General features: G+C 40.3%; 2 protein-coding genes across 2 annotated transcripts in view; one reads left to right on the forward strand and one right to left on the reverse strand.

Annotated features, from left to right (window-relative positions):
* Positions 1 to 1198, reverse strand: part of APTX (aprataxin) — a 48934-nt gene extending 47736 nt beyond the window's left edge. The window contains exon 1 of the mRNA XM_080670681.1: positions 1081 to 1198. The gene's annotated coding sequence lies outside the window, so the exon portion shown is untranslated. The remainder of the gene's footprint in view (positions 1 to 1080) is intronic.
* A 562-nt stretch (positions 1199 to 1760) lies between these two features.
* DNAJA1 (DnaJ heat shock protein family (Hsp40) member A1) lies at positions 1761 to 14030 on the forward strand. The gene is made up of 9 exons (XM_080670688.1): positions 1761 to 2022; positions 3091 to 3232; positions 3386 to 3563; positions 5746 to 5850; positions 6876 to 7103; positions 9588 to 9702; positions 11436 to 11551; positions 11863 to 11963; positions 12577 to 14030. The coding sequence occupies exons 2-9, from the start codon at positions 3101 to 3103 to the stop codon at positions 12793 to 12795; spliced, it is 1194 nt and encodes a 397-aa protein (XP_080526814.1). The 5' UTR covers positions 1761 to 2022; positions 3091 to 3100; the 3' UTR covers positions 12796 to 14030.
* The last annotated feature ends 881 nt before the right edge of the window (positions 14031 to 14911 follow it).

The raw sequence follows: 14911 nt of genomic DNA on the forward strand, positions 1-14911 counted from the left end.
AAGTATGGACTTTAGAACTATAATGCTTACATAATACATGAACAGTGTGTAGTTATTGTTTTCTCTTAATTGTTAATGCTTTCACAACTGTTGGTCTCTCAACCTGGAATATTTATTTAGATGGTGCAAATTTTCCCTACTCAGCACCTCTATACTCTATCTTGTTGGGGTATATTCCTCAACTTCTTTATATGGTGAACTCCTTGAGTACAGGGACCATGACTTGTGTGATTTTTATATTAACAAACCCTAGTGCCCTTCCAGGAAACATTAGACCTTCAGTAACTGCTGAGCAGAAGAAAACAAACAAACAACTTTATACCAGGGGTAGCATTTGAGAAGATAACTTCTAAGACTGGGAAAATTAGGTGTTTGTCAGCCAGAGTAAAGCAGAGAGAGGTGAAAAAGTGCATTTGGGAAACTGAATATAGTTCAGTGCAACTGGTGCACACAATTTAAAGAGATAAGGCTGAAGAGATACACATGAGGGTGCCTCCAGGGTCCAGTTCAGAATCCTGAATTTAGCAAGATACACCCCAACTGGCTCTGAAGCCTCATCGCCTTGCTATTTCAGATATCTTAGGTCTGGTTATATCCAATTGCTTGCAATTTCCTAAAAACATCATATACTTCCACCTAGATAGCTTAGAGAGATCTTGGCTACATAGTAAAAACTTTTTCCATCCAGACATTTTTGCACATTTGTAAGGAATAGATTCAGAATCTCCTCACTTACTATAAAACTGACATCAGCAAAGTACTTTGTCCTTTGCTGCGAAAGCTCTTCTCCCTTCTTCAAAACTCAGCTCAACTACCACTTTCCCAGGGAAGCTTTCCCTGTTCCATCAGATTAATATGCAGGGGCCTCTCCCCTGCTAACCTCTGTATTGGGGTTCACTTACAGTTCGTTGACGTGTACGGCTGCCTACTAAAATCTAAGCAATGTGAACCGGCTTTTTTCAATTTCAGCTTCCTTGGAGCCAGATAGTACTCCTGAGTTTGTTGTGTTAATGAATAAGAAAAACGGTCCCCTTTTTCCAATATGCCCCCCTCCCTACATTTGAAAGCCCAGAGACTCACTTTGCACTGTAGATCCGGGTTCACAGACTGGTGGTACTTAAAACATCAAATAAAACAATCTGTCAGTCACTCTTGGTGCTACTCTGTGTCTCCCGCTAGCCAACCAAGTGAACACCCGGCCAGAGAAGAGTTCACGGCCCTCCGTTTGCCCAAAGACATTTCAAACGTTTCTGGTTTGGCGCTGGCCTGAGCCCAACGTATAGGAGGCTGCAAGGCCCAAGGCAGACAGCGTGTGTACAGGAGTCTGGACTTGCAAAGCGCTCTTCCAACCTCGCAGTTTGCATTATCAGGTCAGGGGCTGAGTGTAAAAAGGAACAAGATCCAAGGCCTGTGAGACTGCTCTGGGGCCCAGGCCCATCTTGCTCAGCGTTTCTTGCTCAGCAGTTCCCAGAACCTCAGCGCTCAAAAACTAAGCCGGTAAGAGTCGCCGAAAGAGGCAAATGAGGCGCCACCGGGGTGGAAGCGCTGCAGGGCTTTGTTCTGCGAGACACCCGTTCTGCACGCGGCACCCGCCCGCGGTCCCGTCCTCGCAGGCGGCGGCCGCCCCCCTGATTTGGGAACCGGAGTTGCAACGCTCCTGGGCAATCCCTGTCCCCGCTTGACAATCCCGACCTCTTGGACCGACCGGGTGGAAGAAAAGGCTCCAGAAAGTTCCAGGAGCACTAGGAACCCAACCCCACAAGGCTGTTCGGCACAACCCACTCCAGCACGAGCGCCCCCGCGCCGTTGCCCGGGTAACCGCGGGGCGGTGGCAGCGGCGGGAGGGGCGGGACTTCCTGCGGGTGACGCGTCTGGGCTCGGCTACAAAAGACGACGGCTGCGGCGCGCCGGGCGGAACTTTCCAGAACGCTCGGTGAGAGGTGGAGGAGCGGCGGCTGCCTGAGCTGCGCGCAGCAACGCGCTCTTTCCAGCTCCTCCACGCCTGCCTCGGCCCGCTCACCGGTGAGTTTCAGCCCTGGCGCCTCCCCTCGACCCCAGGCCGGCGCCATTGGTGGCGCCGGGAAGCTGGATGGAGCCGCGGTCGGGAGGCGGTTGGCTCCGCGTGGGCGGGAGGGTTATGGGTTCCAGGATCCACGATTCCCCTTTAGGGGGGAGGGCTAGCCATCCCCGGCACGTAGTGAGTGGGCCTGAGACCTTTCACAAAGCTGCTCCCGCCCCCCATCCAGCCCGGGGTCTCCAGTACCCGCCGCCTCAGGCTTTCCTCCTTGCGCCCCCTTCCCCCGCGCTCCCTGGGGGTGGGCGACCCAGCGCGCAAGCGCAGAAGGAGCTTAGGGTGAGGGGCTGCGGGAGGAGCGGGGCGGAGGCCGCGATTTCGCTCCTCCGATCTCCCCTCCTCTTTGTTGCGGCCTTGGCTTCTCCCACCCCTTTTCTCCATGGTGAGCGGGGGGGGGGGGGGGGGGAGGAGGAAGGAAATCTCAACGATCCGCGCCTAGTGCAGGGGGACACCGAACGACGTTTTAGCTACGCTGGCTGGTGGGAGCGAGTGGTTCGGCGGTCTGTGTGGAGGCGCACTGAGTCCTGTAACTGAGAGACATACTTAGGATTGCCATAAATCGTTTCATAAACCACTCCCTGTCCCTTTGTACCCAAATGTGTTTTTTCTAGGGAGTGTGTGTCTTGTCATATTTACCAGAGACAATGGTAATGTAATAACCGGTGGACTGAACCTGTTAGTGCTCCTTTGGATTCCTTCTGTCACTGCTGGGGACGGGAAACAGGAAGAACCCAGATAGTGTGGAGGCTTTCGTGTGGGAGAATGGGAAGCAGCTGCTATAGGAAGCTTTTGAATTATTCCTTGATAATTATTAGCTTATATTTAATCTGTTAGAATTTATTGCTGAATTATCAAAGGAATTGTTACCTTCTCTGAAGTTCAGGGAAGGCAGGGTTTTTATAATCAGATTTGGCAAAGAACAGATTTCTCGGCCATATCTATGATTTAACGAATTAAAACTACCAGTTGAAAGTCAGTTAAAATAGTTGTTTTTTTGGTGTTTTTTTTAATTTCAGGCTGTCAAAAATGGTGAAAGAAACTACTTACTATGATGTTTTAGGGGTCAAACCCAATGCCACCCAGGAAGAACTGAAAAAGGCTTATAGGAAGCTGGCCTTGAAGTATCACCCTGATAAGAATCCAAATGAAGGAGAGAAGGCAAGTTGTATATTCATACTCAAACGTAGCCTAAGTAGTTTTTTTGGCCAGGTGTTTGGTAGTTCCATAACAACCTGAAATTGAGTATGTCCAGTGTAGTAGCTATGCTTTGTAATACTTTTTTAAAGTGAGATTTATTCTTTTCTCAAACAGTTTAAACAGATTTCTCAAGCTTACGAAGTGCTCTCTGATGCAAAGAAAAGGGAATTATATGACAAAGGAGGAGAACAAGCAATTAAGGAAGGTGGAGCAGGTGGTGGTTTTGGTTCCCCCATGGACATCTTTGATATGTTTTTTGGAGGAGGAGGAAGGATGCAGAGAGAAAGGAGAGGTAAGAATAATCCAGTCTATATGCAGCAATTCACGGTAGCCCCTTGGTCAAAGCAAATTCTTGAGAATTCATCTATTTTAAATGTTGTTTTACGTGTTATAATTTTGCAAACTGTACACTGCCATTTTTATTTGTGGTATAGTTTTTTAAAATAAGATTTGATGTAACTAAAATTATCTAGACCAGGTGCTAACAAGTGAGTGCTTCTAAAGCTCTTGAACAGTGGGACACAAACTTCAATAAGATTGTCAAGCATTGCTCTGACTGGTTTGGCTCAGTGGATAGAGCGTTGGCCTGCGGACTGAAGGGTCCCAGGTTCGATTCTGGTCAAGGGCATGTACCTTGGTTGTGGGCACATCCCCAGTAGGGGGTGTGCAGGAGGCAGCTGATCGATGTTTCTGATGGTTGTTTCTGTCTATCCCTCTCCCTTCCTCTCTGTAAAAAATCAATAAAATTATATTTTAAGAAAAAGATTGTCAAACATTAATTAAAGGAACAAAGTATAAGAACATAATTTTCAAAGCCCTTTTTAAAATATTATTTGACACCCCCCAACCTAGTGGGAGGTACACAGTTGAAAGTGAGTTAAAGAAACCTAAACTTCCCTCCAGGTTATACAGCAAGGTATCAGTAGTCAGGATTGGAACATAGATTCTTTACTTACAAATAGCCTGCTATCTGTTTAATTTTGCTTCAGCTTTATTATATCTTGATATGTGCCCTTAACATTTATCAGAAATGCCGTTTCCTGGCTGTAGAAATATTCTTCATAGGAAAACAGTGTTCGGGTCAGAGTCAATCTCATTTGTTCCCAGTATAGTTTACATAAATAAGGGCCAATGGCTAGAGTCCATTTTAGAAGGAATAGGGAAGCCATTAAATTTCACTGTGAGCTTTTTAAAATTCAGAAAGACTAGAAATTGTTTACTTAGTTTTTCCTGAAAGGAAAGGGATATGTTTTTATAATTATCTTTTTAATAATGAATTGACTGGTAAACTCTTCTATGTGATTTAGATCAATGAAAGCCTCTGTGTGGGACACTAAAAAATACTTGCTTAATCAGATTTAATAAGCTTTTTTCCCTTCTTTATACTCAAAACTTTAAAGTTAAAGTAAGAAAGGCAGCTTTCAACATGCTGGAACCAACTGTATGGGGCTATATTTGTGATATAGAACCCAAAGATGAAGCTAGGAGCAGAAGGATATAGTTAATGGCGCTTCACACTTCATTGGAAACTAAAAATGTTCACAACAGGCATATTGTGCAGATAAGAGTTTGAGAACTTGTTTTCACTTGGGCATAATGCAATACTGTTTGGTGGTGGGTGAAGTCCTTGTGAAAGAATTATTAGCTGGGAACATATTAACCATTGACAGGTGACTTCATTTCTGTAGCCTCAGTGTCCTCATATGATCTCTACCTTCCACTTCCTATTCTGAAATGAGTTATAGCACACCTTTGTAGCTACTGGCCACAATACATTTAGATCCATTAAAAAAGACAATTCGGTTTTTCATCTGCAATAGCCACATGTGACTAGTGGCTACCGTGTGGGATAGCATGAATATAAAACGTTACTATCACTGCAGCAAGTTCTTTTGGACAGCACTATGATAAAGGATATGATAAAGTGCTAGTCAAGCAGTAAATGTGCTATTCCTACTTCATGTAGAAGTAGGAATTGATATTCTATGGAGATTGAATAAATGCATCAGCTTCCCCAGCCAATCTTGATTGGTTGTAACTTGGAACTTAGTGTGCTGAAGAATTTTTGGATGAAATAATAGGCCATGTTGCTCAATATCATAGTAAGTGAAAGATTCAAAGAATATATTGGGACAGAAATGTAGTTGGAAATAATTATTATGAAATGTGCCTCTGTAAATGGCATTGGTTCTCAACTGATTTTGCAGTTCATCCTTTTGATTGCCATAATTTGTAAGATAGCCACAACTACATTCTTAGGCAAATTACTTAATCTCACCCAATTTTTCTCATCTGAAATTACAGTTTGAGGGTTATGTGTGGGTATTGTGGCCAACATTCTATGTATATAATAGGTACTTAACAAATGTACCTTGTGAGCCTTATCTTTTATTATTATTTATCATTTTGATGGTACATTGAACACAAACAAGGTACGTACATCTTAGATTTTAATGAGCATTATTTTGTTCTAGGTAAAAACGTTGTGCATCAGCTCTCCGTAACCTTAGAAGACTTATATAATGGTGCAACGAGAAAACTAGCTCTACAAAAGAATGTGATTTGTGACAAATGTGAAGGTATGGTCTTCTAAAATCTTAAATTAACTGAAAATTGAAATAAAGCCTTTCTGAAGATACAAAACTGACGAATAATACACTGCCTAAATATTGGAGAGTGCAAATATAAAGAACTACCTATACCTACCATCAGTATATTAGCAAAATGTGTGCACTGTTTTGTGTGTATACTATAGGCCCGGTGTATGAAATTAGTGCACAGGTAGGGTCCCTAGGCCTGGCCTACGATCAGGGGCAATCTGGGGGGTGACTGGCAGGGCAATCTGGGCCCCTGCTTGCACCCGCCTTGGCCTGATGCCACCCGCTCACCTGCAGTCCCGCACTCATAAGGGCCCATTGGGGCTGGCAGCACCTCCACTGCTGCTGCCAGCGCTGCGTTGCCGAAGCCTGTCATGTTCTGTGCCGCCCCCTGGTGGTCAGCACATATCTAATTCCTGGTCGGTTGAACTCTGTGGGGACAATTTGCATATTAGTCTTTTATTATATAGGATTTTTAATGCAGTTGGAATTTAAGGTACTGTCATTTTTTTCAACATAGTTCAAATGAGCACTTCATATTATCTCTAACACTTAATCATTCCAATGGCTTCATAATCTGTAGTAGGATTTAAACAGTGACTTCTTTGCATTTAGAGAAGTTATTGGCTCTGATCCTCTAAGCCTTTTATAAATACAAGTTATTTGTTGGAAATATGGTATCTTCTGAAGAGAATAAACTCCTTAATGTTCTTATCTCACAGATTAAGTATGTCCCGTGAATTGTGATTTGGGAGCGCGTTTAAAATTCACAATTCTAAAATGGTTCTTTGGGAAAACAACAGTCAATGTTTATAGATAACAAGCTGACTGCAGCTGTATTTTATGAAATAAAAAGGCTAAATTGTAGTTCTTGATGGACAAGCATTTCATCACACTTGCAGCTGTTAATAAAGTGTTGTGTCTATTAAAACTATCTTATTAAAACATTCATCATTGTGTCCGACACTAAGTTCAAACATAATTTAATTTCTTTTTAAACTATTTAGGCCGAGGTGGTAAGAAAGGAGCAGTAGAGTGCTGTCCCAATTGCCGAGGTACTGGAATGCAAATAAGAATTCATCAGATAGGACCTGGAATGGTTCAGCAAATTCAGTCTGTGTGCATGGAGTGCCAGGGCCATGGGGAAAGGATCAGTCCTAAAGATAGATGTAAAAGCTGCAACGGAAGGAAGATAGTTCGAGAGAAGAAGATTCTAGAAGTTCATATTGATAAAGGTGAGTTCTCAGCCACTTCTGAATTCTTGAGTGCAATGGCAAGATTGTTTACATTTTAGAGTTGTTAAAAATGATTTTCAATAGGGTTATATACATGGTCTTATCACCTAGAGATATCTTGACTACATAGTAAAAATTTTTCCACCCAGACATTTTTGCACATTTGTAAGGAATAGATTAAGAATCTCCTCATTTACTATAACACTGACATCAGTAAATGATTAAATGGTGTTCTGAATTTAATTCACTTGCATTAAATTATTAGTTCTAGCCGAAACCGGTTTGGCTCCGTGGATAGAGCGTCGGCCTGGGGACTGAAGGGTCCCAGGTTCGATTCCGGTCAAGGGCATGTACCTTGGTTGCGGGCACATCCCCAGTAGGGGGTGTGCAGGAGGCAGCTGATCGATGTTTCTCACTCATCGATGTTTCTAGTTCTCTATCCCTCTCACTTCCTCTCTGTGAAATATCAATAAAATATATTTTTTTAAAAATTATTAGTTCTACCTCTTTTTAAATTGTAATTAATTGTTGCACATGTTCCTTAGGAACTGCTAGGGTAAAGAATATATGTACTTTAAAGGACTTGGGGGAAGGAGATTTGGGTGAATTTAATTTATTTCCTTGAAATTTTTCTAAACTAATGAAATGTGTTATTTTTTTATTGATTTGTAAGAGCTTAGATTAAAAATACTGCTTTTTTAGCCCTGGCCTGTGTTCAGTTGTTAGGGCATGGTCTGTACACTGAAGGATTACCAGTTCAATTCTCAGGGCACATGCCTGGGTTTGCTGCTCCTGGTTCTCAGCTCCCGATGGGGAGCGTGCAGGAGATGGCCAATTGATGTTCTGCTCTCACATCGATGTTTGTCTTTCTCCCTCTCTCTAAAAAATCCAAAAATACAAAAAAATAGTGCTTTTTAAAATGTTTTGGTCAACCTATGCACTAAAAGGTCGCCTGCCCAGGTTGTGGGCTTAACCTCCAGTGGGAAGTATGCAGGAGGCAGCCATAGATGATTCTCATTATTGATGTTTCTCCCTCCCTCCTTCCCTCTCTGAAATCAATAAAAATATGTTTTTTAATGTTTTTTTATAGACTGTAAACCTACCTGTAGGTTTCTGACTCTGGGGCTCAGTTATAACTATATAACTTCTTTTAGAAATGTATATAACTCCAGAGTAAATTAAATTTTCTGATTTTGCTATTCTGAAATAGTAAATGTTCTAATCTTCAGACTTTGCAACTAGTATTATACTGTACATACTGATTTGGAACTATTAATATTATGAATATCTCATATTAATACATACATCTACATTATGTAAGCCCTGCAATATTTTTCTAGAGGTACTGAAGTATTTGTGGGTTAATTCATGTCTGGATTTTGCTTCAGATATTGGGTTGGACAAGGATGAAGGTATATATGAAATATTAGTCATGAGTTAACTGCTGGATCTGGATTGATATATAGATATCCATTGTACTGGCTGTGTTTATATAGGTTTAATATAGGTTTAGTTTTTCCCATAAATTGTTCTCTTTGGGTGATGTCACTGATTGGTTCAGGAAATTTGCTGTAGTATAATCTGCAAACACATTACATGAGTTAAGTTTAAAGAGATGTTGTCTAAGGCCTCGCTGAACTAAAAATATATGGGTCAGAGGTACGAGGGAGGGAATCTCTCAATAAAATAAGTTGGCCTTTAATAAACACTGCCTTTTTTAAAAACATTTTTTAATTTCTATTTTATTTATTGATAGAGACATCAATATGTTGTCCCACTTTCTTATGCATTTATTGGTTGCTTTTGTATATGCCCTGACCAGGGATTGAACCTTAAACCTTGGCACATCGGGACAACGCTCTAACCAACTGAGCTATCCAGCTAGGGCTAACACTGTCTATATAATTATTCAAAGTGTGTGCATACATTTTGGGGGGACATCCTGTATTTCCTATATGTAAATAGTGCTAATACAATAGATAAAAAAGTCTTGATTTATGTTACTGTTAGGCTTAATAGGAATAACTTGATATGGGTTCTTTTAAGTTAAGTAATGACATTGGAATAGTTAACATTTGTGGTTATGTTTGCCATCACTGATTTGTTGCCAGCATGGGCCTTTTTATTTAATCCTCTCAACAATTCTCATGAGGTAGGTCTGTGTGGGAGAGTTGATGATTGGGAGTTAAGCAACTTGCTTCCCTGGGATAATCCAGCTGGTGGTAGTAAATAGCAGCTCTGAGACTTGAGGCCTGATCTGTTTGCTTCTAGAGTTTGTATTCTTCTCTGTGATACCTTTCTTAAGTAAGAAATTGGACTGGTCTAATGTCGGCATTCTTAGTCATCTTTATAAACCTTAGCACCCACAAAAACGTGAACTTGCTTTTTTTATGCACAAACATGCATCTGTGTTTCTTAATATATTGAGATTCTGACCTTAGTTGGATGTTAAATAAAAGTATAAAATTAACCTTCTGTTTTTAGGCATGAAAGATGGCCAGAAGATAACATTCCATGGTGAAGGAGACCAGGAACCAGGACTGGAGCCAGGAGATATTATCATTGTTTTAGATCAGAAGGACCATGCTGTTTTCACTCGGTAAAAATTTTAATCAACTACTCAAACTGACATCATGCATACTTGGAGTGTTTTTTTAAATGAGCTTTTCATTACTCTTAGAACATACACTTCTTAGAAACACCCTGGAAAAATATAGTGGGAGAGTTAGGCTGTGTATATCTTTTCTAAAATGTTGTTAATCGATAATGTTTTCATCTGGAAAGAGACTAAGAACAGAAAGGATCAGATTTTAGCTTTTTGTCCAAATTTAGGTAAATTGATTACCTAATCTGGAATTTGAAGAATATACTTCAGTTAGATGATGTTTTGCATGAATATAATAAACCAGGTGGATTACAGAAAACTTCCGTAGACAAAATTGTGCCCTAAAGTTCTCACCACTTTAAATCCTTGAGTTCTCAATATGTCCAGTTGCTTTTAATTGTAAATAAGTATCTAGAACCATCTGTATTAAAATCTGTAAATTCAGGCCTATTGCTGTGAAATATTTAATAGTATTTACAATGAACTTATAGGGAAGCACAAGAAAAGTTGATGGTAAACAGTGAATATGTCAAATACATACCCATGGCTGACTTTAAAACAGACTGAATTGGGGTTCTAATAAATCTTGTCAGGATTTACATCTGAAGGAACTGGTTTTAAGAAAATTATAATAGAACATTTCTCCCAAGTGTTCCTACAATCGAAAATGCTATTAAACTCGGGGTTTGTTTTGTTTTGTTAAATATATTTTATTTATTTTTTACAGAGAGGAAGAGAGAGGGATAGAGAGTTAGAAACATCGATGAGAGAGAGACATCGATCAGCTGCCTCCACGCCCCCTACTGGGGATGTGCCCACAACCCAGGTACATGCCCTTGACCGGAATCGAACCTGGGACCCTTCAGTCCGCAGGCCGAAGCTCTATCCACTGAGCCAAACCGGTTAGGGCTAAACTCAGGGTTTTTTAAAAAATTTATTTATTTTTTACAGAGAGGAAGGGTGAGGGATAGAGAATCAGAAACATCGATGAGAGAGAAACATCTATCAGCTGCCTCCTGCACACCTCCCACTGGGGATGTGCCCGCAACCAAGGTACATGGCCTTGACCGGAATTGAACCTGGGACCTTTCAGTCCGCAGGCCAACGCTCTATCCACTGAGACAAACCGGTTAAGGCTAAACTCGGGATTTTAATGCCTTCATTTGAGGTGAATCCTCAGGAGGTTTTCTGGAGAGTATCCTGTTATTAATATGGATTGGAAAAGCAAAAAAGTCTAATCATCAAGAGAGGAAATGGGCTGTTATTAAATATAAAAGATTATGTTCATAATGTGCCAAGCACTATATTAATTTATGTACATCAAATTTCATAGAGCCTATAATCCAGGGCCCAGCTGAGGTCTGTTCATCTTATAATCTCCCTAATATATGTTTGCTTTTTTTTTAGCCTCACTGTTACTAGAATTTTTTCTTCTCTATGTGAGCAACTAAATTTAAAATTAGGTGATGGGACAATTCAGGGATGGTAAATGGTAGAGACTACCTAGAGTGTGGGTAAGGATTCCGAAGCCTTGTCCAGGAAATGGGGCTGGCAGGTTCCATATATTTGCTGCTCCTGGTTCTCAGCTCTGTTTTTAGAACGGGGAAGAGAGGACACCTTTGTAAAAGATACTTTGCTGTTATTAAGAAAACAATTGCCTGCTGTAGTACTTACAATAATTGGTGATTTGAAAGATCTAAGTATGTGCTAAATTTATATTAATATAGACGAGGAGAAGACCTTTTCATGTGTATGGACATACAGCTGGTTGAAGCATTGTGTGGCTTCCAAAAGCCAATAGCTACTCTTGACAACCGAACCATAGTCATCACCTCTCATCCAGGTAAGGTACTGATGGATGAGCTTCTCTTTCTATTATAGTAATTTATTTTCACTGTCTGCCTGTTTAGGCATGAGGAAATGGATATTTTACTTGCTCAGTTACATATCCCATTCATGAGCTAAACTGAAATTGTATGATCTTGGCTCCTTTTTGGAAGCCTCAAGAAAACCCATAAATGAAAAATAAAAGGGTTGCTTCACATAACTTCACCTCCTGTCAATGAGCTAGGACATTTTTCTCTGTTCTTTATTTTCTCTATTTCATGAAAATGTGGCTGTATTTAAAGAAGAACCTGCCTTCAATGTTTTTAGGTCAGATTGTCAAGCATGGAGATATCAAGTGTGTATTAAATGAAGGCATGCCAATTTATCGTAGACCTTATGAAAAGGGTCGCCTAATCATCGAATTTAAGGTAAGCTATAAAGTACTCTAGGAATATTTGAGTAATTACTTACTAAAATCTGATAACAGTTACATTTTCTGAATGTCAAGAAACATCAAATTTCTATTCTCCCTTATCCAGGAAGAAATACATGTATCTAATACTTCTGTCAAGTTGGGATTGAGTTTGTTTACATCATTTGGCTACTTAAAAATTGGTGGAGGAAGAGGTTACAAGGCTATAACTGAGATCTTAAAGTTCAGCAGAAGAACTTAAAATAACTATTGTGGATTTTTAGCAAAATACAGTGGTTGGTTGGTTAATGGGGTGGTTCATAAGATGTGTTTTAGGAAGGATTCTCATGTATAATGTATTTGCTGAATAGAACAATGGTGGTTGCAGTGCAATTTTACTAGAATCATTATTTTTTAAAAAGACCTTACTTGTGCCATCTGCCCTAAACTGTAGTTTAGAGCACTGGATGCTGTGCCTTTTAGAGCATGTATTCTAACCTGGGATGGGAAAATTCACTGAAAAATAGGGTTGTGGTTACATGTTTCCCTGGGGGAAATGGGTTGACTAATTCAAGGAACTAATGATGAAGTAAATCAAATCAAACTTATAGAAGTTCCCTTTTTTATAGGTAAACTTTCCTGAGAATGGCTTTCTCTCTCCTGATAAACTCTCTTTGCTGGAAAAACTCCTACCTGAAAGGAAGGAAGTAGAAGAGACTGATGAAATGGACCAGGTAGAACTGGTAGACTTTGATCCAAATCAAGAAAGACGGCGCCATTACAATGGAGAAGCATATGAGGATGATGAACATCATCCTAGGGGTGGTGTTCAGTGTCAGACCTCTTAATGGGACCAGTGAATAACACTCACTGCTGGCATTTTATACACAGTAGTGAATGAGTGAAGGACTGTAACCATAATATGCTCACTACTTGCTATTGTTTCTGTTTTAATATTCAAGTATAGTAGTGTTTTAAAAGTTAAATGAAGAATAAACTCAAATATAAAAGCTCTGACTTTGCCCTGTATGTATGATGACTTAAGTGTGCAAGATAAGTTTAATACCTGTAAAAAAAATTCCCCTAGCATTTGCTAGGCCATACTTTGTAATTAATTTTGGCTATGTATATGGAATAGCTTAGACTGAAATGCTAGATATATGTATTGACTTTGGTGTGTGACCCTTAATTGTTAAGCTACGAAGTTAAAATTCTGTATTTAACTGGCAGTCAGACAAAGAACTTAATTTGTAGAGAAGTGTTAGTTTGTATAGTTGTATTAAGTGGGATTCATTGTGATGCCTCTGCATTTATTCTATTGCCTCAACTGTTACTTGAAGGTGGCATGCCATATAATTTAACCTGTGGTATCAATGATAGTAATGATACCTTTCCAAAGAAGGGGTTTATCATAATCTGCTTCTTGAGGGCTTGCACTTGTAGAATTGCATTCCCTTCTGTGGTGCCATCTTTTTTTAATTATTATATATAACTATCAATCCTTGGTTACATTTTTTTCCCCTTCTCTTTGGACCATAAGCCTTAGAGTAGTGACTTCTGGAGTAGGCTAACTTAGAAGAAGTTGAGTGATGAAACCTTTACATGGAGAAGTAATTTGCATGTATGAGATAGGAAGGTGTGTTTTAGGTATGTTACAGGCTTACTTTAAACCATTTAACTTATGCTCCAAAGTAACTGTAATTTAATGTTGGTAGTATAGCAAATTATGAATAGCTTTAATTGTATGTTTAAAGTCCTATGTTCACAAGCTTAAATCTGGATATCAGAATTTAAGCAATTCTTGAAATGTATGAATGTCTCCTTAATACACTGATTACAAAGTATTTCCAGTGTGTCACTATAGGCTTTTTTATTTTTCCCCAAATGAAAGCATTAGCTGGTCATTAAGATAGGTAACTTTTTAATTAGTTAAAATGTTAACATCCAAAATTATCAACTGTAGTTAAATATTTTCTATTAAGTGGGTGGAAAGTGAAAAGTTTTCAGTCATGAGGGAAAATGCAAATCAAAACAACATTGAGCTACTACTTCACATCAACTAATAAAAAATCTAATTCAAAGTGAAAGCAAATGAGAATGGAGAAGTTGGAACCCTGCACATTGCTCATGGCAATATTAAATGTTATACCTGCTATAGAAAAGTTGGGCAACTCCTCAAAAACCCAAACATGGAATTGCCATATGACCCAGTATAATTACACTCCTGGATTCAGATACTTGGCATGCCCTTTGTTGCGGCATTATTCACCACTAGTAGCCCTGCACACGAATCCGTGCACCGGTAGTTCACTGCTGCCCTCCTGTAGCTCCCTCCAACCCCCCTCATAGCTTGCTGCCCTGCTCCCTCCTGTAGCTCTCTGCATCTCGCTGCCCCACCCTCCTGCTGATCCATGATCCAGTTGTTAGGTGGTCTGTTGGTTATGCTTCACCATGTAATGACCATTTGCATATTACATCTTTATTATATAGGATAGCCAAAGGGGAAACAACCATCTAGCCAACAGATGGTAAACAAAATGCTACATAGAATATAGGGGTTGGCAAAAGTGGGTTTACAGTTGGGAATATGCAAAAGTTTCTTAATTTTTTATTGATTTTTTTTTTTTTAGAGAGAGAAACATCGCAGAGGGAGAGCCATTGATCTCAGCTGCCTCCTGAATTCCCCCCTACTGAGAATCAAGCCCACAACCCAGGCAGGAGCCTTGACCAGGAATTGAACCAGTGACCTCTTGGTTCATGGGTCAACGCTCAACCACTGAGCCACACTGGTCAGGCAAAAGTATATTGTATTTTTCATACGAAGAACTGTAAACCTTTTGTCCACCCAAAAATGACACACAGCCGAAACCGGTTTGGCTCAGTGGATAGAGCGTCGGCCTGCGGACTGAAGGGTCCCGGGTTCGATTCCGGTCAAGGGCATGTACCTTGGCTGCGGGCACATCC

Source organism: Plecotus auritus (assembly GCF_963455305.1).
Source record: "Plecotus auritus genome assembly, chromosome: 5".
Classification (NCBI taxonomy): domain Eukaryota; kingdom Metazoa; phylum Chordata; class Mammalia; order Chiroptera; family Vespertilionidae; genus Plecotus; species Plecotus auritus.

Coding starts and splice junctions, on each gene's coding strand:
- DNAJA1 (XM_080670688.1), top strand. CDS start 3,101: ATGGTGAAAGAAACTACTTACTATGATGTTTTAGGGGTCAAACCCAAT. Junction 3,564..5,745: donor GATGCAGAGAGAAAGGAGAG/GTAAGAATAATC, acceptor ATTTTGTTCTAG/GTAAAAACGTTGTGCATCAG. Junction 5,851..6,875: donor GATTTGTGACAAATGTGAAG/GTATGGTCTTCT, acceptor TAAACTATTTAG/GCCGAGGTGGTAAGAAAGGA.